This window comes from Giraffa tippelskirchi, chromosome 3 (genome assembly GCF_054371585.1).
Source record: "Giraffa tippelskirchi isolate mGirTip1 chromosome 3, T2T-mGirTip1v1.2.pri, whole genome shotgun sequence".
Taxonomy (NCBI): Eukaryota; Metazoa; Chordata; class Mammalia; order Artiodactyla; family Giraffidae; genus Giraffa; species Giraffa tippelskirchi.
Window position 1 is genome coordinate 109391992 of NC_137277.1, and position 25599 is coordinate 109417590.

General features: G+C 35.9%; 1 protein-coding gene across 9 annotated transcripts in view; it reads left to right on the forward strand.

The window, feature by feature from the left end:
* Window positions 1-25599, forward strand: part of ORC4 (origin recognition complex subunit 4) — a 100112-nt gene that overhangs the window by 36737 nt on the left and 37776 nt on the right. For 6 of the 9 annotated variants that reach the window (XM_081580551.1, XM_081580553.1, XM_081580555.1 and 3 more), the window contains exons 2-4: window positions 9497-9570; window positions 17710-17786; window positions 18277-18367. In XM_081580551.1, coding sequence (XP_081436677.1) covers window positions 9514-9570; window positions 17710-17786; window positions 18277-18367 — 225 coding nt within the window. In that variant the 5' untranslated portion in view covers window positions 9497-9513. The remainder of the gene's footprint in view (window positions 1-9496; window positions 9571-17709; window positions 17787-18276; window positions 18368-25599) is intronic. The other 3 variants (XM_081580557.1, XM_081580558.1, XM_081580554.1) reach the window with 1 other exon arrangement.

Sequence of the window (25599 nt, forward strand, 5' to 3'; positions counted from 1 at the left end):
AATTGTACAGATATTTTAAATGACTTGCCCAAGATTATACAACTTAAAAGCAGCTGTTAGATCTAGTAACACCTATACAATGCTCATTTAGTCTCAAGAGGCAACAAAAAACTCCTATGAATGTCAAATAAGTCATCAAAATCATCACTGGACTTCTCTCTGAAGGAATAAAAATAGCAGAAAGACGGATTCTGAAAGAAAATTGTTAGTATTCCAGAAGTTCAAGACTGACAATTCATTTCTTCAAGTGTGTATATATACAATTTATGCTTTTTATAAGGCATCTATATTTTTAAGACCATAAAATAATATTTTTACTCATTAAAAAGTAACAGGTTTATCATAGATATTTTGGAAAGTCAAAAAGGAATCATATAGATAACAATTGTGTTATAAAATAGAATGACAAAGTCTGCCCCTGCAGTATCTTTCTTTTTAATTAAAGTATACTTGATTTTTAATGATGTATTAGTTTCTGGTATATAGCAGGGTTATTCAGTTATACATATATGTACATATTGTATGTACATATTTTTTCATATTTTTTTACATTATGGTTTATTACAGGATATTGAATACAGTTTCCTGTGCTACAGAGTAGGACTTTACTGTTTATTTTATATATAGTAGTTTGTATCTGCTAGTCCCAAACTCCTAATTTATCCCCTCATATGCTTTCCCCTTTGGTAACCATACATTTGTTTTCTATGTCTTGTCTGTTCCTGTTTTGTAAAAAGCCACTTTGTGTCATATTTTAATTCCTACATATAAGTGATAACATATTTGTCTTTCTATTTCTGACTTAACTTCACTTAGTATGATAGTCTCTAGGTCCATCCATGTTGCTGCAAATGCCATTATTTCATTCTTTTTTACACTGATAGTATTTCATTAAGCATATATAACACATCTTCTTTATCCATTCATCTGTTGATGGACATTTAGTTTGCTTGTATATCTTGACTGTTGTGAACAGTGCTGCCGTGAACATTGGGGTGCATGTATCTTTTTGATTAAGAGTTTACTCCAGATACATGACCAGGAATAGAATTGCTGGGTCACATGGCGACTCTAATTTTATTTTTAATGAATCTCCATACTGTTCAGCATAATTATTGCACCAGTTTACATTCCCACCAGGAGTGTTCCCTTTTCTCCACACCCTCTCCAGCATTTGTCTGTAGACTTTTTTGATAATGGATATTCTGACTGGTATAAGGTGGTACCTCATTGTAATTTTGATTTGTATTTGTCTAATAATTAGTGATGTTGAGCATCTTATGTGTCTATTGGCCATCTGTATGTCTTCTTTGGAGAAATGTCTATTTAGATCTTCTGCCCACTTTTTGATTGGGTTTTGGGATTTTTTTTTTTTTTTTGTCATTGAGTTTCTTTTTGTTGATATAAAAGCTTATAAGCTTGATTAGGTCCCATTTGCTTATTTTGGCTTTGATTTCTGTTGCCTTGGGAAAATGAGCTAAGAAAACACTGCTGTGATTTACATGGTAGAATGTTTTGCCTGTGTTTTCTTCTAGGAATTTTGTAGTGTTAAGTCTTAAGGTAAAAATCTTTAAGCAATTTTGAGTTTATTTTTGAGTATGGTATGAGGATGTGTTCTAACTTCATTGATTTACATGCAGCTTCCCAGCTTTTTCAGCACCACTGACTGGAGAGACTGTCATTTCTCCACTATATATTCTTCCATCCTTTGTCAAAGAGATGTGTGAGTTTGTTTCTGGGCCCTCTATTCTGTTCCATTGATCCATGTCTGTTTTGGTGACGATACCACACTGATTTGATTACTGTCGCTTTTTAGTATTGTCTGAAGTCTGAGAGGGTTATGCTTCCAGCTCTGTTCTTTAACTGTCAAGATGGCTTTGGCAATTCTGGATCTTTTATGATTCCCTGTAAATTTTGGATTATTTGCTCTAGTTTTGTGGAAAATGTCATATGTAATTTGATAGAGATCTCATTATCTGTACATTGTTTTGGGAAGTCCACTTTAACAATATTGATCCTTCCAATCCAAAAGCATGGGGTATCTTTCCATTTCTTTGGGTCATCTTGAAGATTTTGGAAACAGTATTAAAAGGCATAACTCTGTGATATCAACAACTGAAAAGGGTAGGGTGGAGCAGTAAAGGAGCAAAGATGTTGGTATGTTATTTAAGTAACATAAACTAGAGTGTTACACCTTTAGCACTTTAAAAGCAATCTCTATGATAACTATAAATAAAATACTTGTGAATATACAAGGGAAGAAATAAGAAAGGAATTTAAATGTTTCCCTATCCCTCAAGGCTTCCCACATAGCTGAGTCCGTAAAGCATCTGCCTGCAGTGCAGGAGACCTGGGTTCGATTCTTGGGTCAGGAAGTTCCCCTGGAGAAGGAAACGGCAACCCACTCCAGTTTCTTTCCTGGAGAATCCCATGGACAGAGGAACATGGTGGACTCTATAGTTCATGGGATCGCAAGAGTCAGACACGACTTAGCACTCTCTCTCTCTCTAACCCCCCAAAATCAACTAAGCGCAAAAGTAGATAGTAATATAGAGCATGAGAGAAAAAAAAAAAAAAAGACATATGGAAAACAAATAGCAAGATGAAAGAATTCCTTATCAGTAATTAGTTTAAATATAAATAATGGGGAAATAGTGGAAGCAGTAGCAAGTTTTATTTTATTGGGCTCTAAAATCACTGTGGACGGCGACTGTAGCCATGAAATTAAAAGATGCTTGCTCTTTGAAAGGAAAGCCGTGAGAAACCTAGACAGCATATTAAAAAGCAAAGATGTCAGTTTCCCGGCAAAGGTCCATATAGTCAAAGCTATGGTTTTTCCAGTAGTCATGTACACATGTGACAGCTGGACCTGAAAAAAGGCTGAGTGCTGAAGAATTGATGCTTTTAAATTTTGAAGACTCTTGAGAGTCCCTTGGACAGCCAGAGATCCAACCAGTCCATCCTAAAGGAAATCTGTCCTGGGTGTTCATTGGAAGGACTGATGCTGAAGCTGAAGCTCCAATACTTTAGCCACATGATGCGAAGAGCTAACTGATTGGAAAAGACCTTGATTCTGGGAAAGATTGAGGGCAGGAGGAGAATAGAGCAACAGAAGATGAGATGGTTGGATGGCATCACCAACTCAGTTGACATGAGTTTGAGCAACCTTCAAGAAATAGTGAAGAAGAGGGAAGCCTGCAGTTCAAGAAGTTACAAAGAGTTGGACAGGACTGAGTGACTAATACTTTCACTTACATGAAAATGGGGGTAAGAGTTAGAGATGAGAAGAAAGCTGGCATAGATTTCCAATCAAGAAATAATGGTGATGTAAAGCAGGATGGAAGCAGCTAGTTACAGGAGTGGATTGGTTTTAGTGTTTTTAGGCAATTTAAATTAGACCAGTTATTACTTGAAACTCTGAAACTGAAAATTTAGGTTTATTCTCCTGAGCAAAATGTAAGTTGAGAGGAGGATCTACCAGAAACCAATAATGTAGGAAGTATAAACTCTAAAGAAATAATATTAAGTAAGCTATTCTTTGGGATTATCCTTTTCACTGCTCCTCTTAATAGTAAAAATAAAATAGTAGTTTCTACCAAATTTTATGCACCTAAATAATTGTAGTCACCTATTTTTGCATTTGATGACAACATGAGTAATGACTTCATCATGCATAGACCTTCAGCTTCTTTTACACTTTGTGTCTATTTACAATAGTAAGTAACATCATAGTATCAGACAGTAGGAAATAAGAGTCCCATGATCCACTGGTAAAATTTGAGGAGGAATTCAGTCAAACTTAATTTTATAATCTATTGGCAGATAATATATTATTATCTATTAGCAGATTATAATAATACTACCTATTGGCAAATAGTAATATTCTCTTCTTTTGTCATTAAGCAGTTGAAAGAAACTGTATTAGACTTTTATTTTTATTAAACTTTTTATTTTGAAATTATTATAGACTCACAGAAGTTGCAAATATAGTTCACAGTGTTCCATAAACCCTTCACCCAGATTCTCTGTAGAGTGATGTCTTATGATATTGCAGGTCAAAACCATGATATTGACATTGGTATAACACTGTTAACTGAACTACAGACCTTATTCAGTTCTCAACAGTTTTTACTTGTACTCATTTTTGTGTGTCTGTTTAATTCTCTGTGACTTGATCCCATGTGTAGATTTTTTGTGACATTGCAATAAAGATACAAAATTGTTTCATCATTACAAAGAAAATTCTTTATGTAACTCCTGTTTATAATCATACTCATTCCTCAGTTCTGTTTCCTGGCCATCATGCATCTGTTCTTCATCTTTATAATAATTTTCTCATTTCAAGAATTTTTTAATGTAATCATGCAATATGTAATATTTTTGAGATCAGCCTTTATTTTTTCTCTCAAAGCATAATGCCTTTCAGAGCCATCCACGTTATTGCACATATCAGTGGTTAATTTTTTTTTGTTGCCTCAGTTATAGTCCCTCAGTGTGTGGATGTTTCCATTTCTTTTTTTTTTTTTTTTTTTTATAAATTTATTTATTTTAGTTGGGGGCTAATTACTTTACAATATTGTAATAGTTTTTGCCATACATTGACATGAATCAGCCATGGGTTTGCATGTGTTCCCCTTCCTGGACCCCCCACCCACCTCCCTCCCCATCCCATCCCTCTGGGTCATCCCATTGCCCCGGCCCTGAGCCCTTGTCTCATGCATCGAACATGGAATGGTGTTCTGTTTCACATATGATAATATACATGTTTCAATGCTATTCTCCCAGAACGTCCCACCCTCACCTTCTCCCTCAGAGTCCATAAAATTGTTCTATGCATCTGTGTCTCTTATTCTGTCTCGCATATAGGGTTATCGTTACCATCTTTCAAATTCCATATATATGCATTAGTATACTGTATTGTTGTTTTTCTTTCTGGCTTACTTCACTCTGTATAATGGGCTCCAGTTTCATCCATCTCAGTAGAACCGATTCAAATGTATTTTTTTTAATGGCTGAGTAATATTCCATTGTGTATATGTACCACAGCTTCCTTATCCATTCGTCTGCTGATGGACATCTAGGTTGCTTCCATGTCCTGGCTATTGTAAACAGTGCTGCGATGAACATTGGGGTACACGCGTCTCTTTCAATTCTGGTTTCCTCGGTGTATATGCCCAGCAGTGGGATTGCTGGGTCATATGGCAGTTCTATTCCCAGTTTTTTAAGGAATCTCCACACTGTTTTCCATAGTGGCTGTACTAGTTTGCATTCCCACCAACAGTGTAAGAGGGTTCCCTTTTCTCCACACCCTCTCCAGCATTTATTGCTTGTAGACTTTTGGATAGCAGCCATTCTGACTGGTGTGAAATGATACCTCATTGTGGTTTTGATTTGCATTTCTCTAATAATGAGTGATGTTGAGCATCTTTTCATGTGTTTGTTAGCCATCTGTATGTCGTCTTTGGAGAAATGTCTGTTTAGTTCTTTGGCCCATTTTTTGATTGGGTCGTTTATTTTTCTGGAATTCAGCTGCAGAAGTTGCTTGTACATTTTTGAGATTAATTGTTTGTCTGTTGCTTCATTTGCTATTATTTTCTCCCATTCTGAAGGCTGTCTTTTCACCTTGCTTATAGTTTCCTTTGTTGGGCAAAAGCTTTTAATTTTAATTAGGTCCCATTTGTTTATTTTTGCTTTTATTTCCAATATTCTGGGAGGTGGGTCATGGAGGATCCTGCTGTGATTTATGTTGGAGAGTGTTTTGCCTATGTTTTCCTCTAGGAGTTTTACAGTTTCTGGTCTTACGTTTAGATCTTTAATCCATTTTGAGTTTATTTTTGTGTATGGTGTTAGGAAGTGTTCTAGTTTCATTCTTTTACAAGTGGTTGACCAGTTTTCCCAGCACCACTTGTTAAAGAGATTGTCTTTTCTCCATTGTATATTCTTGCCTCCTTTGTTGAAGATAAGGTGTCCATATGTGCGTGGGTTTATCTCTGGGCTTTCTATTTTGTTCCATTGATCTATATTTCTATCTTTGTGCCAGTACCATACTGTCTTGATGACTGTGGCTTTGTAGTAGAGCCTGAAGTCAGGCAGGTTGATTCCTCCAGTTCCATTCTTCTTCCTCAAGATTGCTTTGGCTATTGGAGGTTTCTTATATTTCCATACAAATTGTGAGATGATTTGTTCTAGTTCTGTGAAAAATACCATTGGTAGCTTGATAGGGATTGCATTGAATCTATAGATTGCTTTGGGTAGTATACTCATTTTCACTATATTAATTCTTCCAATCCATGAACACGGTATATTTCTCCATCTGTTTGTCTCCTCTTTGATTTCTTTCATCAGTGTTTTATAGTTTTCTATATATAAGTCTTTTGTTTCTTTAGGTAGATATATTCCTAAGTATTTTATTCTTTTTGTTGCAATGGTGAATGGTATTGTTTCCTTAATTTCTCTTTCTGTTTTCTCATTATTGGAGTATAGGAATGCAAGGGATTTCTGTGTGTTAATTTTATATCCTGCAACTTTACTGTATTCATTGATCAACTCTAGTAATTTTCTAGTAGAGTCTTTAGGGTTTTCTATGTAGAGGATCATGTCATCTGCAAACAGTGAGAGTTTTACTTCTTTTCCTATCTGTATTCCTTTTATTTCTTTTTCAGCTCTGATTGCTGTGGCCAAAACTTCCAAAACTATGTTGAATAGTAGTGGTGAAAGTGAGCATCCTTGCCTTGTTCCTGACTTTAGGGGAAATGCTTTCAATTTTTCACCATTGAGGATAATGTTTGCTGTGGGTTTGTCATATATAGCTTTTATTATGTTGAGATATGTTCCTTCTATTCCTGCTTTCTGGAGGGTTTTAATCATAAATGGATGCTGAATTTTGTCAAAGGCTTTTTCTGCATCTATTGAGATAACCATATGGTTTTTTTCTTTCAATTTTTTTTTTTTTTTTGCCTCAGTTATAGTCCCTCAGTGTGTGGATGTTTCCATTTCTTTAACCCCATTAACTTATTGTATGGAGTCGCACAGAGTCGGACATGACTGAAGCGACTTAGCAGCAGCAGCAGCAGTACATTTGATTATCTTCAGTTTTTTGGCTGTTCCAAATAAACTTATTATTGAGACTCATATTACAGATTTTCATTTGAGCATAAATTTTAATTTCTGTGATATAAGTACCCAAAAGTGTAATCACTGTGTCACACAGTAAGTGTATGTTTGTTTATAAGAAACGGCCAAAAGAAACTGCAGAATGGCTCTAACTCACATTCTCACCAGTCGTTGTATGTGAGATCTACCTTCTCTTCATCCTTACCAGCATTTGGTGTTTTCTCTGTTCTATTTTTGCTTTTCAAATAAGTGTGTACCTTGTTGTGGTTGCAATTTGCCTTTTTCTAATGGCTAAAGTGTTTCAGGTGTTTATTTGCTATCCATATACCCTCTTTGGTTGAAATGTCTGTTTAAGCCTTTGGCCCATTTTTCTAGTTGGGTCGTTTATTGTTGAGCATCAATCTTTTGATTAATATTTAATTTGCAGTCAAAATTCATATGTAGGCACTGACGTGCAGCGTGTGCGTGTCTCTTTCACGAGTGATCACCAAATGACCGCGTCACCGTGTGCCTGTGTTTAGGGACTTACCTGAATTACACTCAATACAAGGAGGCAGTTTAGACACCTTCCCTGTGACCACAGACATTTTACTTAGCTCTACTGAGCATGTTTTCTCAGTCCATGAAATGGGGGGAAATATATTTTAATTCCATTAATACTGTGAAATAGCTAACATAGCTCTGAAAAGATAAGGTATATTGTCAAATCTCTCCCCCATTTTTTTTAGAATTTACTTTTTATTGTCTAGGGGACAGTTGTTCCATTGTTTCCTGTGATTTCAGACTGAAGATGTAATTTCATGTTCCTGAAAGGGTCTTTTACCCACACACAACTCTGATTTAAGAGAAAAAAATTTAGTAGGATAAAATTAAAATGATCAGTGTAAAGATTGTCAATCAAGGTGCCTTGAATACAGGAAAGGTTGCTAAAAGGTGCCCTAAGGCAGCTGAGAAAACCACTTTTCTCCTAAGAGGGAAGCTTAAGGAACCAAAACATCAGGAGAGTACTCTGTTCTTGTACTCTATTCTGGCCTGGAGCCAGAATCCTTTTGGGGCTTAGGCCTTGGCTATACTGTAAGGGAGGATACAGATTTGCTTGCTATCTGTAAAGCATTGCTCTGCTGCTGTCCTGTAAAAACTAATTCCAAAGGTTGTTGTCTAAATGTCAGTATATGAAATTAGTAAGTATGAATATAAGATATTATCACAGGCAGATCTTCCTTCAAGTTCTTGAAATTTGTGCTTTTTAAAATCAGATGGCTAAGTAGCAGTTACATATAATAAAGTATATATACTTATAACTATGTATATAATATATATGTATTTTCTATATGTGTGTGTGTATACATATACACACATATATAGATAGATAGATAGATAATAGTTATGTATAATGAAGTATAACTAGATTGGATTTGAATCCTGACTCTTACCTATGTACTGTTGAGATTTTGGTCAGGTTACTTAACCTTTCTGTGTCTTCTAATCTGAGAGAGGTATTAGGATTGTTCTATAGAATTATTCTGAGGATTAAATGATATCATAAATTCAAAACACTTGTAACAATTCCTGGCTAAGTTATTATTACTTGATTAGTGAAGTACTTCTCTAGGAGATTGCTGGTGAGAAAATTATATCTTTTGGCTGAAGGTGTTTATCTATGAATATATTGCCCTCAAGGACAATTTTACAGAACTTTTTTTGTGTTAGTATATATATACATATATATACACACACACATATATGTATATCACTCCAGTTAATGCTTGGAATTTTTAAGTATCCTCAGTTTGGTGATATGTTTATGAATAAAGAGAAGTACAGGCAGTTCTGTATGTTTGCAGAAGAAGCATTTTACCTAGTCTGTAATGACTGTATATGATTGATGAGTGGAGCAAGAAAACGAAGTTTTTCTGGAACAGATGATCCTGTGGGATGAATGTGGGGAGAAACATTCTATACAAAGGAAGCGCATCAGTTGTTTTTTGTTTGTTTGATTTTGTTTTTAAAGGCAGAGAAAGGAAGCTGAATACTAGATTGAAAAGAAAGGTAGGACTAATTATAAGAACCATCTAAAATGTGAAATGGGAGTGTCAAATAAACCTGTAGTTAGGAAAAGAGGAGCCATTGAGTTTTTTTTGTTTTATTGAGAAATAACTTACATATATCACTGTGTAGTTTTAAGTTGTGCAGCATAATGGTTTTATTTACATATTATGAAATGATTCCCATAGTTAGGTTCAACTGAAAATTTTTAAAGTTTCAAAAATTTTAACATTTTTCATGTTTTAGAACTCATTTGAGTCTGTAATAGTAAATTCTTAATTTCTGTAAGCCAGTAGTCCTTATATTCATGCTAAAATTTTTTATTATTTTTTTAAAGGATTGCAGTTTGTGGAAATGAGCAGTCGTAAATCAAAGAGTAGCAACTTAATACAAGCAGACTACCTTTCACAGGTTAGTGTATATTTTCATTAATCTGAAGGCCTATTACCATGCAAAGGTGATAAGAGAAACAGTAATCTTAACTTGAATTCTCCCCTTATTATGAAAAACCACTCTTTCCATTGTCAAGGGGAAAGTGTCTTTGCTACTTCCTAATTTCAACCTCTGTAAATAATTGGATATATGGAATACTAATTTTATTCATGTCTTCCTAAATGTTCTCAAGTTTCAATTTAGTTTACTATTATCTTTAGAATTTTTCACTTCTTTAGGTAAGTTTATTGAAAAGTATTTTATTCCTTTTGTTGATGTTGTAAATGAAATTGCTTTCTTACTTTTATGTTTTATTTGTTGCTAGTGTATCTAAATGAAATTGATTTTTTCTATATTAATCTTGTATTCTTTAACCTTGCTGAACTCATTTATAATAGTTTTCTTTAGTTTATTCCTTTGGATTTTCTGTATATAAGATCATGTCATCTTCAAATAGATATAGCTTTACTTCTTCCTTTCCAATCTGTATGCCTTTCATTTCTTTTTCTTAACTAATTGCCATGACCAGAACCTTCAGTATAATACAGAGTAAGCTAGCAAGAGCAGACCATTTTTTATATTGGGAAAATGTGTTCAGTCTTTTACCACTGAGTATGATGTTAGCTGTGGGTTTTTGTGGATGTTAACAGGTTGAGAAAGTCTCCTTATATTCCTAGTATGTTTAGTGTTTTTATCATGAACATTTAATATTTCTTAAGTGTGTATATCTCTTGAGGAGTCTAGTTGGGAATGGGTATGATATTTCTACACTGGCATAACCAGAACTACATTTTTTTAAAGCAAAAACTAAATATTATTGACATTCCTTTGTAAGACCTTACTTACCTTCTGTTTAAAGGAAAATATTTTAGTTATGCTTTTAAAAATACTGGACTGAAATGGATGAATTTAACTCAGATGACCAATATATCTACTACTGTGGGCAAGAATCCCTTAGAAGAAATGGAATAGCCATCATAGTCAACAAAAGAGTCCAAAATGGAGTACTTGGATGCAATCTCAAAAATGACAGAATGATCTCTTTTTGGTTCCAAGACAAACCATTCAATATCACAGTAATCCAAGTCTATGTCCTGACCAGTAATGCTGAAGAAGCTGAAGTTGAATGGTTCTATGAAGACCTACAAGAACTTCTAGAACTAACACCCAAAAAAGATGTCCTTTTCATTATAGGGGACTGGCATGCAAAAGTAGGAAGTCAAGAAATACCTAGAGTAACAGGCATATTTGGCCTTGGAGTACAGAATGAAGCAGGGCAAAGGCTAATAGAGTTTTGCCAAGAGAATGCACTGGTCATAGAAGACACCCTCTTCCAACAACACAAGAGAAGACTCTACAAATGGACATCACCAGATGGCTCACACCAATATCAGACTGATTATATTCTTTGCAGCCAAAAATGGAGAAGCTCTATACAGTCAGCAAAAACAAGACCGGGAGCTGTCTGTGGCTCAGATCATGAACTCCTTATTGGCAAATTCAGACTTAAATTGAAGAAAGTGGGGAAAACCAGTAGACCATTCAGGTATGATCTAAATAAAATCCCTTTGTGATTATACGGTGGAAATAACAAAGAGATTCAAGGGACTAGACCTGATAGGGTGCCTGAAGAACTATGGACGCAGGTTCGTGACATTGTACAGGAGGCAGTGATCAAGACCATCCCGAAGAAAAAGAAATACAGAAAGGCAAAATGGTTGTCTAAAGAGGCCTTGCGAATAGCCATGAAAAGAAGAGAAGCTAAAGGCAAAGGAGAAAAGATATAGCCATTTGAAAGCAGAGTGCCAAAGAATAGCAAGGAGAGATAAGAAAGCCTTCCTCAGTGATCAATGCAAAGAAATAGAGGAAAACAATAGAATGGGAATGACTAGAGATCTCTTCAAAAAATTAGAGATACCAAGAGATCTTTTCATGCAAAGATGGGCACAGCAAAGGACAGAAATGGTATGGACCTAACACAAGCAGGAGATATTAAGAAGAGGTGGCAAGAACACACAAAAGAACTATACAAAAAAGACCTACACAACCCAGATAATCACTGCGGTGTGATCATTCACCTAGAGCCAGACATCCTGGAAAGTGAAGTCAAGCAGGCCTTAGGAAGCATCACTATGAACAAAACTAGTGGAGGTGATGGAATTCCAGTTGAGCTATTTCAAATCCTAAAAGATAATGCTGTGAAAGTGCTACACTCAATATGCCAGCAAATTTGGAAAACTCAGCAGTGGCCACAGGACTAGGAAAAGTCAGTTTTCATTCCAATCCCAAAGAAAAGCAATGCCAAAGAATGCTCAAGTTCAGTTCAGTCGCTCAGTCATGTCCGACTCTCTGCGACCCCATGAATTGCAGCACGCCAGGCCTCTCTGTCCATCACCAACTCCCAGAGTCTACCCAAACCCATGTTCATCGAGTCAGTGATGCCATCCAACCATCTCATCCTCTGTCGTCCCCTTCTCCTCCCGCCCCCAATCCTACCCAGCATCAGGGTCTTTTCCAATGAGTCAGCCCTTCGCATGAGGTGGCCAAAGTATTGGAGCTTCAGCTTCAACATCAGACCTTCCAATGAACACCCAGGATTGATCTCTTTTAGGATGGATTGATTGGATCTCCTTGCAGTCCAAGGGACTCTCAAGAGTCTTCTCCAACACCACAGTTCAAAAGCATCAATTCTTCGGCGCTCAGCTTTCTTCACCATCCAACTCTCACATCCATACACGACCACTGGAAAAACCATAGCCTTGACTAGACGGACTTTTGTTGGCAAAGTAATGTCTCTGCTTTTAAACATGCTATCTAGGTTGGCCATAACCTTCCTTCCAAGGTGTAAGCGTCTTTTAATTTCATGGCTGCAGTCACCATCAGCAGTGATTCTGGAGCCCAAAAAAGTAAAGTCTGACACTTTTTCCACTGTTTCCCCATCTATTTCCCATGAAGTGATGGGACCAGATGCCATGATCTTAGTTTTCTGAACGTTGAGCTTTAAGCCAACTTTTTCACTCTCCTCCTTCACCTTCATCAAGAGGCTCTTTAGTTCCCCTTCACTTTCTGCCATAAGGGTGGTGTCATCCGCATATCTGAGGTTATTGATATTTCTCCCGGCAATCTTGATTCCAGCTTGTGTTTCTTCCAGCCCAGCGTTTCTCATGATGTACTCTGCATATAAGTTAAATAAGCAGGGTGACAATATACAGCCTTGACGTACTCCTTTTCCTACTTGGAACCAATCTGTTGTTCCATGTCCAGTTCTGACTGTTGCTTCCTGACCTGCATACAGGTTTCTCAAGAGACAGGTCAGATGGTCTGGTATTCCCATCTCTTTCAGAATTTTCCACAGTTTATTGTGATCCACACAGTCAAAGGCTTTGGCATAGTCAGTAAAGCAGAAATAGATGTTTTTCTGGAACTCTCTTGCTTTTTCGATGATCCAGCGGATATTGGCAACTTGATCTCTGGTTCCTCTGCCTTTTCTAAAACCAGCTTGAACATCTGGAAGTTCACGGTTCACGTATTGCTGAAGCCTGGCTTGGAGAATTTTGAGCATTACTTTACTAGCGTGTGAGATGAGTGCAATTGTGCGGTAGTTTGAGCATTCTTTGGCATTGCCTTTCTTTGGGATTGGAACGAAGACTGACCTCTTCCAGTCCTGTGGCCACTGCTGAGTTTTCCAATTTTGCTGGCATATCTAGTGCAGCACTTTCACAGCATCACCTTTGAGGATTTGAAATAGCTCAACTGGAATTCCATCACCTCCACTAGCTTTGTTCGTAGTGATGCTTTCTAAGGCCCACTTGACTTCACATTCCAAGATGTCTGGCTCTAGGTGAGTGATCACACCATCGTGATTATCTGTGTCGTGAAGATCTTTTTTGTACAGTTCTTCTGTGTATTCTTGCCACCTCTTCTTAATATCTTCTGCTTCTGTTAGGTCCATACCATTTCTGTCCTTTATCGAGCCTATCTTTGCGTGAAATGTTCCCTTGGTATCTCTAATTTTCTTGAAGAGGTCTCTAGTCTTTCCCAATCTGTTGTTTTCCTCTATTTGTTTGCACTGATCGCTGAGAAAGGCTTTCTTATCTCTCCTTGCTATTCTTTGGAACTCTGCATTCAGATGAGAATATCTTTCCTTTTCTCCTTTGCTTTTAGCTTCTCTTCTCTTCCCAGCTATCTGTAAGGCCTCCTCAGACAGCCATTTTGCTTTTTTGCATTTCTTTTCCATGGGGATTTTCTTGATCCCTGTCTCCTGTACAATGTCACGAACCTCTGTCCATAGTTCATCAGGCATTCTGTCTATCAGGTCTAGTCCCTTAAATCTATTTTTCACTTCCACAGTATACTCATAAGGGATTTGATCTAGGTCATACCTGAATGGTCTAGTGGTTTTCCCTACTTTCTTCAATTTAAGTCTGAATTTGGCAATAAGCAGTTCATGATCTGAGCCACAGTCTGCTCCCGGTCTTGTTTTTGCTGACTGTATAGAGCTTCTCCATCTTTGGCTGCAAAGAATATAATCAATCTGATTTCGGTGTTGACCATCTGGTGATGTCCACGTGTAGAGTCTTCTCTTGTGTTGTTGGAATAGGGTGTTTGCTCTTACCAGTGCGTTCTCATGGCAAAACTCTATTAGCCTTTGCCCTGCTTCATTCTGTACTCCAAGGCCAAACCTGCCTGTTACGCCAGGTGTTTCTTGACTTCCTACTTTTGCATTCCAGTCCCCTATAATGAAAAGGACATCTTTTTTGGGTGTTAGTTCTAGAAGGTCTTGTAGGTCTTCATAGAATCGTTCAACTTCAGCTTCTTCAGCGTTACTGTTCGGGGCATAGACTTGGATTACTCAAAGAATTACAAAGAATTACAAAGAATGCTCAAACTACCACACAATTGCACTCATCTCACATGCTAGCAAAGTAACACTTAAAATTCTCCAAGCCAGGCTTCAGCAGTACATGAACCGTGAAATTCCAGATGTTCAAGCTGGATTTAAGTTTAAAACAGGCAGAGGAACCAGAGATCAAATTGCCAGCATCCTTTGGATCATCAAAAAAGCAAGAGAGTTCCAGAAAAACATCTACTTCTGCTTTATTGAGTATGCCAAAGCCTTTGACTGTGTGGATCATAAGAAACTGTGGAAAATTCTTAAGGAGATAGGAATACTAGACCACCTGACCTGCCTCCTGAGAAATCTGTATGTCCTGAGAAATCTGCAGGTCAAGAAGCAACAGTTAGAACTGGACATGGAACAGCAGACTGGTTCCAAATCATGAAAGGATTATGTCAAGGCTGTATATTGTCACCTTGCTTATTTAAGTTATATGCAGAGTACATCATAAGAAATGCTGAACTGGATGAAGCACAAGCTGGAATCAGGATTGCCGAGAGAAATATCAATAACCTCAGAGATGCAGATGACACCACCCTTAAGGCAGAAAGCGGAGAAGAACTAATGAGCCTCTTGATGAAAAGGAAAGAGGAGAATGAAAAAGTTGGCTTAAAGCTCAACATTCAGAAAACTAAGATCATGGCATCCGGTCCCATCACTTCATGGCAAATAGATGGGGAAACATTGGAAACAGTGACAGACTTTATTTTTTGGGGCTCCCAAATCACTGCAGATGGTGACTGCAGCCATGAAATTAAAAGACGCTTGCTCCTAGGAGGAAAAGTTATGACCAACCTAGACAGCATATTAAAAAGCAGAGACTTTAATTTGCCAACAAAGGTACATCTAGTCAAAGCTATGGTTTTTCCAGTAGTCATGAATGCATGTGAAAGTTGGACTATAAAGAAAGCTGAGTGCCAAAGAATTGATGCTTTTGAACTGTGGTGTTGGAGAAGACTCTTGAGAGTCCCTTGAACTGAAAGGAGATCAAGCCAGTCCATCCTAAAAGAAATCAGTCCTGAATACTCATTTGAAGGACTGATGCTGAAGCTGAAAGTCCAATACTTTGGCCACCTGATTCGAAGAACTGACTCATTGGAAAAGACCCTGATCCTGGGAAAGATTGAAGTTGGGAGGAGAAGGGGGTGATAGAGGATGGGATGGTTGGATGGCATCACTGACTCAATGGACCTGAGTTTAAGTAAACTCCAGGAGTTGGGGATGGACAGGGAGACCTGCCATGCTTCAGTGCATGGGGTCGCAAATAGTCGGACCTGATGGAGTGCCTGATCTGAACATATCTTTGTAAATAGTGCAAATCTTCCCTGTGCACCTAAATTAATTTCTATACATATACATACCTGTGTAACTTTCACATCGACTCACTTCAGAATTTTGGAACCTCTGAATATTCACTACATCTTCACTTCACTTTTTCTCTATCTTGTATTTTATTCATACTTGTCTCAATATAGACTTCAGTGAAATTTAAAATAAGAAAAACACTGAGGTTTGTCTTTTGATTTGCAGTGATCTTATCTAGGGGGAGGAATATACACTATGATTAGTTGAACGTATGTTTGTTTCCTTAGGTTTTTTATAGATATCAGCTATTTCCTATATAATAACTATATTGTATTACAGATTACTACCTTCTTTAATCTTCAAAACAGGCCTGCCAGAATAGTGTATTTTCTCTTGGACACCAATCTTCCTATTCTTTCCACTTCCTCCTAAACGCTAAGTAGGGATTATTTTATCCCCAGTGAATAATTTGCTTTGCTGTGCCTCTAGTACGTATAAAGAGAACTCAGATTTTTTTTTTGTTGATACATCAAGGATCACTCCCATACTGCATACTTCAGTCTGCAAGAAGCAAATAATCTTGGCAACTTCTTTTTTCTGCTGATGGAGCTAAATCTGAAATAACCTCTTAAGGTTTTTGCCAATGGACACACTCTTTGTTAGCAGCAGATGCAGAAAAAGAACGATAATTTTGATGGTCCATCTTTTTAAAGAATGTGATGGATTGACATTTCTTTTTTACAGCTGTGTCTAAGTCCTTTGTTTTAAGGCAAAATAAAAATTTAGCTCTTTAGAAGAATTTTAATTAATTCCAGTGATTTCTTATTTTCTATCCTAGATGAGTATGATTTCTTGCATATATTTGAACATCTCCGTATATGCTAGGTTACTAATATTTTGCAGATTACTGACTGTGTCATTTCTTGCTAATATATATGCATTGTTTTAAGGCATAGATAATATTCTTTTAGTAGTTTTGTGCTCTGCATCTAATAGGTCCTCAATAACTGTGTGGACTTTTTAATTTCTTTTGTTTCCTCAGAATCCTGACTTCTATGAAAGGTGTAGAAAGAGAGGACTTGAGCTAAATCAGTTTAGATATGTTGGTCTCTAGGTGGTTCCAACAGTAAAGAATCTGCCTGCAATGTTGGAGACCTGTGTTCAATCCCTGGGTTGGGAAGATCTCCTGGAAAAGGAGCTGGCAGTCTACTCCAGTATTTTTGCCTGGGAAATCCTATGGACAGAGAAGGCTGGTGGGTTACAGTCCATGGGATCACAGACTCAGATAAGACTGAGTGACTAAACTCAAAGACTGAGGTATGGTTCATGAGCATTATTAGATGAGATTACATTATTAAATTCTCTCCTTCTTTATTCCTTGACTGACATGTTACACAAAATGAGGTATTCATTTATTCACATACATTAAAACAGCCCTCAAATTGCTGATGTAGCTAAAGTAACTAGTATCTCTCTTGTTGAAAGCTTCATAACTAAATTCTTATGCTTTCTCTGGGACTTGCTGCTGCTCCTAAGTTGTTTCAGTCATGTCCGAATCTTTGCAGCCCTACGGACCATAGCCTGCCAGGTGCCTCTGTCCATGGGACTTTCCAGGCAAGAATACTGGAGTGGGTTGCCATGCCCTCCTCCAGAGGATCTTCCTGACCCAGGGATTGAACCCACATCTCTTATGTCTCCTGCATCGGCAGGCAGATTCTTTACCACTAGTGCTGCCTGGAAAACAAGAACTGTTGATTTTACCACTTGGGAAAATGCCAGACGTCATGATGACAAGTTATTTAGGGAGAGCTGAATTGATTCATTAATACCTAACTCTAACTCTATAAATATATTTACTTGTTCATTTTTGATTGCATATATAATGTTTTCATTTTTATTCACTTTATTTTTATCAGGTACAAAGAATTTTACGTGAAAGATTTTGTCATCAGAGTCCACATGGTAACCTATTTGGAGTTCAAGTACAATATAAGTAAGTTTAGATAGCCACTTGTCTGTTATGAAACTTATAGATACCCTTTAGGTTTTGCATTAATTGTCATACACAGATTTTGTCTTAAACAAGGACAGTGAACATTTTTATAGAGGTAAAGTTTTGCTTTGTGTGTAAAAAAACAACTTGTTGTGAAGCAAGAGCAGATATATGTATTTCCATAATGAACAAAACCCTTTAACTTTCAATCTTGTATCATTTCTGTCATTTGGTATTATGGAGAGATTTCTGAGCTTGCCCCTAATGCTCAGCAGCCAGCTGTGGAGTGAAAGGTCCTAGGAATTGCCACAGTTGTTCCTAGTCCATACCATCATAAAGACCACAATATTTCTGTCTTACTTGGTTTCTTCTTGAGGTATCTAGAGAGTCAGTATTTCTGTTCTTCTCTGTAGGACTACTTTAAAAATTATTACCTAGCAAATTATTTCAGCTTTGCTTTTTAAATTTTGGCCTCTTTATATCATTTCAGACACTTAATTGAGCTGCTAAAAAGAACTGCTATCCATGGAGAAAGTAACTCTGTTCTCATTATTGGACCCCGAGGTTCAGGAAAGACCATGGTAAAAGCTGTTGATTTCTGGCATTCCTTTGCTTTGTAGGCATGTGATGATTCTTGTGGACAACAATTGAAAATGTTTTTGATTATATTCATCCTTGTGTTACTAGCATTTTTTTTTAAATTTTAAGTCGTAGAATACATGCAAAGCCTTTATAAAGTTAGACTTGTTTGTTTGAGTTGAGTGATCTTTTTTTACCTTATTTTTCCTCACAGTAACAAATTTTCAAATGTTATTTGTTCCATTGTGGTCTTTGGTCCTCCAAGAATTTGTGATTGCCAATGGACAAAGCAAACTGGCATTTATTGAGCATGTTCCTTTTACCTTTTATTTATATTCTGTTATTTATTCTTTATATTAACCCTGCAAGGTAGGCATGATATTGTCTCTATTTGTAGTTTAGGTAGCTATCATATCAAGCATTTTTTTTCTTTTAGTTTATTTGTAACCCTAACTCAGGCAAGTTTTTTTGATATATACATTCACATATTCTAGAGTTCTCTTCTACTTTCCATCTTTATTATATTACTTTTGTTGCCTTAAAAAGATAACTCTTGCTTTTTTACCCTTGCCTTCTCTTTTCACTTTCTTTATTCAGTAAATAAGACGAGTTGTGGCTGTTATATCACAAATAATACTATGTAATTGTATAATATACTTTTGCTATATTCCATGCAGTAAATTTAGATTTCTCACTAATATGCATTTTTTACTATGTATACAAGTAAAATTGTGTATTATGTATTATTTTATATTAAGTAAAACTATGTAAAATAGAAATAGAATTATGTTTTTATTTTTTAAGCAATACAATTTGACCGTACGTTATGTAAAGATTGGGAAATTAGGGCTTTAGGATTTTACTGTCATCACCTGTTTCCAGTATTGTTTATAGTACATAAATTGGGGATTTAGATCTAAATAATTTATTTTCTTTTAAAATTTTTTCATTTATTATAATCACATTTATGACAATATTTATTTTTTACTCTGTTTAATTTAGTTGAGTCCTTTGGCTTAGTCCTTGTATACAACCACTGTTCCTTTATTCTCAACTTTTTTATTATGATTTTTCTTTGTGTTTGACTTCAGTGCTATTTAGGGTAGTTTTTATAGGAAAACTATGTGAATAATATACTTTTGAGCTATGAGACTATTATTAAAACAACAACTCTATTAACAGTAGAAAAACTGAAGAAAGATATGCACAGAAAGGTCATAGGAAATTAAATACAAATCAGTTTTAAACTTAGAAACATGTTTAATTTTACTCATAATCTGGTAAGTAAATAAAAGTTTAGTATTTTTTCTGTCAGGTTAACAAATAGATCTATAAAATTGATAACATACTGATGTTCTTGCTGGTGGTGTAAGTTAGAATTAGACAAAATCTAACCATATTACAAATGTGCATACCTTTTGACCAAGCAACATTTATAGGAATTTATCTTTGTGAAATGGTATGTGTACAGTTACTTATTACAACAATGTTTATTAGTAGTGCAGGATGAGAAATAGTATAAATGACCCTCAGAATGCTGATTAATAAATCTTGTTACATCCATCTTTGTAATGGACTATGATACTGCAGTAAAAAGAATACAGAAATATTTGTATATAGTCCAAAAAAAGGGAAAAAATCATATAGTTGATATCTCTGTAAAAAAAGTTCCCTGAAATGTATATATTTAAATTTTTATTGGAGTATTGTTGATTTACAATGTTGTGTTAAGTTCAGATATACAGCAGAATGAATCGGTTATACATATACATATATCCACTCTTTTTAGATTCTTATCCCATATAGGCCATTACAAAATATTATGTGTAGTTCTCTGTACTATACAGTAGATCCTTATTAGTTGCCTATTTTATGTATAGTACTATGTATAGGTCAACCCCAGTCTCCCAATTTATCCGTCTCTCCTTTCCCCCTGGTAGCCACAAGTTTGTTTTCTACATCTGTGACACTACTTCTGGTTTGTAAATAAGTTCATTTGTACCCTTTTTTTAAATATTCCACATATAAGTAATATCATATGATATTTGTCTCTGTCTAACTTACTTCATTTGATAGGACAATCTCTAGGTCCACTCATGTACCTGCAGATGACATTATTTTGTTCTTTTTTTTATGGCTGAGTAATATTCCATTCAGTTTTCATTCCAATCCCAAAGAAAGGCAATGCCAAAGAATGTTCAAACTACCACACAATTATACTCATCTCTCACGTTAGCAAAGTAACACTCAAAATTCTCCAAGCCAGGCTTCAATAGTTAGTGAACTGTGAACTTCCAGATGTTCAATCTGGATTTAAATTTAAAACAGGCAGAGGAACCAGAGATCAAATTGCCAACATCCACTGGATCATCAAAAAAGCAAGAGGGTTCCATAAAAATATCTACTTCTGCTTTATTGAGTATGCCAAAGCCTTTGACTGTGTGGATCATAAGAAACTGTGGAAAATTCTTAAAGAGATGGGAATACCAGACCACCTGGCCTGCCTCCTGAGAAATCTGCAGGTCAAGAAGCAACAGTTAGAACTGGGCATGGAACAACAGACTGCTTCCAAATCGGAAAAGGAGTATGTCAAGACTGTATATTGTCACCCTGCTTATTTAAATTATATGCAGAGTACATCATGAGAAATGCTGGACTGGATGAAGCATAAGCCGGAATCCAGATCCAGTCCTATCACTTCATAGCAAATAGATGGGAAAACAATGGAAACATGACAGACTTTATTTTTTGGGGCTCCAAAATCACTGCAAGTGGTGACTGCAGCCATGAAATTAAAAGACGCTTGCTCCTTTTAAGAAAAGCAATGACCAACCTAGACAGCATATTAGAAAGCAGAGACTTTACTTTGCCAACAGAGGTCTGTCTAGTCAAAGCTATGGTTTTTCCAGTAGTCATGTATGAATGTGAGAGTTGGACTATAAAGAAAACTGAGCACCGAAGAATTGATGCTTTTAAACTGTAGTGTTGGAGAAGACTCTTGAGAGTCCCTTGGACTGCAAGGAGATCCAACCAGTCTATCCTAAAGGAAATCAGTCCTGAATATTCATTGGAAGAACTGATGCTGAAGCTGAAGCTCCTATTGGAGCTTGGAGTATTCTTTGAAGCCAAAGTATTCTTTGGCCACCTGATGCGAAGCACCGACTCATTGGAAACGACTCATTGGTGATGCCGGGAAATATTGAAGTCGGGAGGAGAAGGGGATGACAGACAATGAGATGGTTGGATGGCATCACCAACTTGATGGACATGAGTTTGAATAACTCTGGGAGTTGGTGACGGACACCTGGTGTGCTGCAAGCCTGGTGTGCTGCAGTCCATGGAGTCTCAAAGAGTTGGATGTGACTGAGCAAGTGAACTTACTGAATATTCCATTGTATGTAAATATATATATGCACCACATCTTCTTTACCCTCTCCTCTGCTGATGGGCATTTAGGTTGCTTCCATGCCCTGGCTGTTGTAAATAGTCCTGCAGTTGAGCTGAACATCAAGGTGTATGAATCTTTTCAAATGATGATTTTCTCCGTGTAAACGCCTAGGAGTGGGTTTTCTGGGTCATGGTATTCTATTTTCAGTTTTTTAAGGAACTGCTATACTGTTCTCCATAGTGACTGTACCAGTTTACATTCCCATCAACAGTATAGGAAGGTTCTGTTTCTCCATACCCTCGCCAGCACGTATTGTTTGTTGATTTTATTGATGATGGGCATTCTGACTAATGTGAAGTGATACTTCATTGTAGTTTTGATTTGCATTTCTCTAATAGTTGGTGATGTTGAACATCTTTTTAAGTGCTTTTTGGCCATTTTTATTTCTTATGTCTTCTTTATGGTGTGCTGCAGTCCATGGGGTCACAGAGAGACACGACTTAGCCACTGAACAGTGTCAACAAATGTCTTTCTGAAATATTAAACAATAACATAGTGGGTTATTTGTTGAGTGGGATGTGGGAACAAAGGTTAAGGCTCTTTTCACTATATATCTCTTTATGCTTTTTGAGGGGTGAACTATATGACCATGCAGTCTGTTTTTAAAACTAGAGTGGGAAGTTGGTTGAAGGCAAGGGGAAAAAACCCAGCAACCTAGTTAACAGAACAAATCACTAAACTACTTCAGAACACATAAATATAAAAGAGGAAGTTGAGTAACGGAAATGTAAAAAGAGTATTTTAAATCAAAAAATTATTGTGCATGTTACTTATAGATGACTGGGATTAAACTCTTCCGTCACTTTTTTTTCTCCCTTGAAATCACATACAGTTTATTCAATTTATGTTTTATGGGTAAATTCCAAGGGCAGGCTTTTCTTTTCCCTTTATAAACTGCTGTTTCAATCTGGATAGTTTAGATTATGCAGTCATACCAACCCTAAATTTCAGTGTCTTGACACAAGTTTATTGTTTGCTTTTGCTGTGTCCCCATTGTGTAACAGCAAGGGGGCACTATTCTCTGTCTTCACTCAGAAGAAATGGTGATGTTACCTCAGCATGTTCCTCCACTAACACCCCAATGGAGGAAAGGAAGCCTGATGGATCAGGGACATTCTTAAAGTTCCTACCCAGAGGTGCTCAAAGCACATATCATACTTCTCTGACCAGAGTGAGTCACTCGGTCACACCTAGTTTCAAGAGAGCAGGGAAGTGTATTTTTACTAGATACCTAGAAAGGGAGGTTAACCAGAAGTATGGTGAACCTCATTGATGACCACCACAGCTAACTTGTTAGAGTTTATATGTGATTTTTCCTTGTCTAGATGCTTGTAGAATTTCTGTTTCTTAGCAGTGTGAAAGTTTCACAGATGATATCAAAGTGTAGGTGATAAAAACCGTAACTCTGCAAACCCTCTTGATGCAAATTTAGATCTTTCTTTAGTAAAAGGATGATTTTCCTTTTTTCCAGTTTTAATTAACTTGTTGTTTTTGGAAAACACATTATATACTATGTTTGAAGAACATTTTTACATGATACTTTAATTCTTCAAAGAGCTCTATAGTGATACTCTTGTATCTGTATAGGAGAAAACGAGATTTAAGAAATTAGTATATTAGACTTGTTATTCCATCAAACACTCTGCATCTTGAAATAAAATGACCTACAACAGAGAAGTTGAATCTCAGTGATTCATGCATCAAAGTGTCAAGTCTAAAAGTATAATTTGAACAGCTAATGACTTAATTTATTCTGAACTTTCATCTTGGAAGTTTGTCTCTTAAGGCATATAGAAAGTTTACAAAAAAGGAAATAGAGCTAGTGAACGCTTACAAAAATATATAAGTAAATACAAATTGGACCTGTATACTCCATTTCATTAGTAAATTCGCTAAAATAGATACATTTGTTACAGAAAAAATAAGCAGATAGTACAGAGTTCCCACGTAATCTCTCTCTCTCACAGACACACTGCTCATACACACGCACCCTGGCACAGTTGTCATTAACATCTTGCCTTACTGTGGTACATTTGTTAAAATTAATGAAGCTATATTGAAACATTGCTAATTAAAGTCCATTGTTTACATTAAGGATTCTACAAGTCTGTGGGTACAACACCATGTTCTGGTGCTTTGAAATAATTTATCTAATGTGACTTAACTGAAGTATGGAAAAACCCATACATGGTATTCCATTATGGTATAATTTAATTTATTCCTACTGCGCTCCAATATTGAGAGGTCAGAAAGCTGAGAAGCATTGTTTAACTCCTCACTTTTATGATTTGTTGTGTGTGGAAGTATCTTGAGGTATAAAATAGGTTATTCTTAGATAAGAATATTATTAAATCATACAATTAGCATAATTATATATATCATAGCTTAGTATAATCATGTGTTAGTAATATTATTAGTATAATTACAGAAATTTGAACTCAAAAAATAAGATTGCAGTATATTGAAAATACTACCCTTAGCCAAACTGTCTAAAATACAAAAATTGAAAATCTTCAGTTAAGTGGTAAAGATAACAAATTCTATGGTTTGTTGTATTTCAAACATTTTATTTTAAAAATAGGTATGGTTCCAAATGAGAGATTTGACTCTGGAAAATACTCTTCTACATAGAAATTAGACTTGCTAGATGGTTAAAGTTTCTTCTAGTTTGTTTCTTCTGGTTGCATATTGTTGAATATTGTGTCCCTGAAAATATTTGGGAATAGTAATAAAAGCATAAAAACCTCTGGATGCTGGCAGTTCAAAGCAAACTATACGAGTATATTTGTAACATTAATTTTTAGCTACAAAGAATGTGGAAATGGGGTATCCAAATTGATTATGCTGGTTAATGTAACATAACCAACTAAGGTTTTTTTTAGTACATAATATAATGTAGTATAAAATATTGAAAAGATGACATTGTCTCCTTGGGAAAAAAAAAATCTGACTTATATGATTGTTAACCTATCTAATTACACAGTAAATTTTAGCAATATCCAGAGTGGAACTAAAATTATTATTTGAAGACATGCTTCCTAATATATTTAAATGATCATTTCAGACCACACATACACACCTCATGAAAAAGTTGTGAGCTAATTCACACAAATCATAGTAACTTGATGTTAAAGTAAATTTAGTGGAAAGAAGGCTATAAGCCTGTTATAACTCTCCCCTTGCAAATGTAAAATGAAGATATTATTATTAACCTTGTTTCATTTTGAGAAGAATTTGAAATGGTTTTGAACAATTTATCAAACCTAAAGTGATTTTAAAGATAAAATCAGAGCCAGGGAAATATAAATATTATGTAAGTAAAATATCAAGAAGTAGGTACAACAACATAGCAGATTGCTAAGAAAATGCCATATAGGCTATATTTTGAGAAGCAAGTTAGTGTCATTTGAGGACTAACTCTGGTGATAGGATCTGACTTGATCCAAAGACAGAGAAGTACCACCTCATCTTCTGACAGTTTTCTCTAAGAATGTAACTTTTCTCTGCTGGGCTTTTACTCATAGTACGACAGTTGACATTCGAGGTTGTCTTTCTTTTTTATTTTTAAAGGACAGATTACCTATAATATGAGGTAGACTACCATGTGCTTTAAATATGTTTGATATCCTGTTGTGAAACCTGATGATTTGAAATGAGGGATTTTGCTTTTTGTTGTTGTTGCACAAAGATATTGCAGTGACAAATAGAGGTAAAATACTGCAAATACAAGTACTATTTTGTTTTTCAAAATAGTTTACCAGTTGTCTCAGTGACTTTGTGGAATAA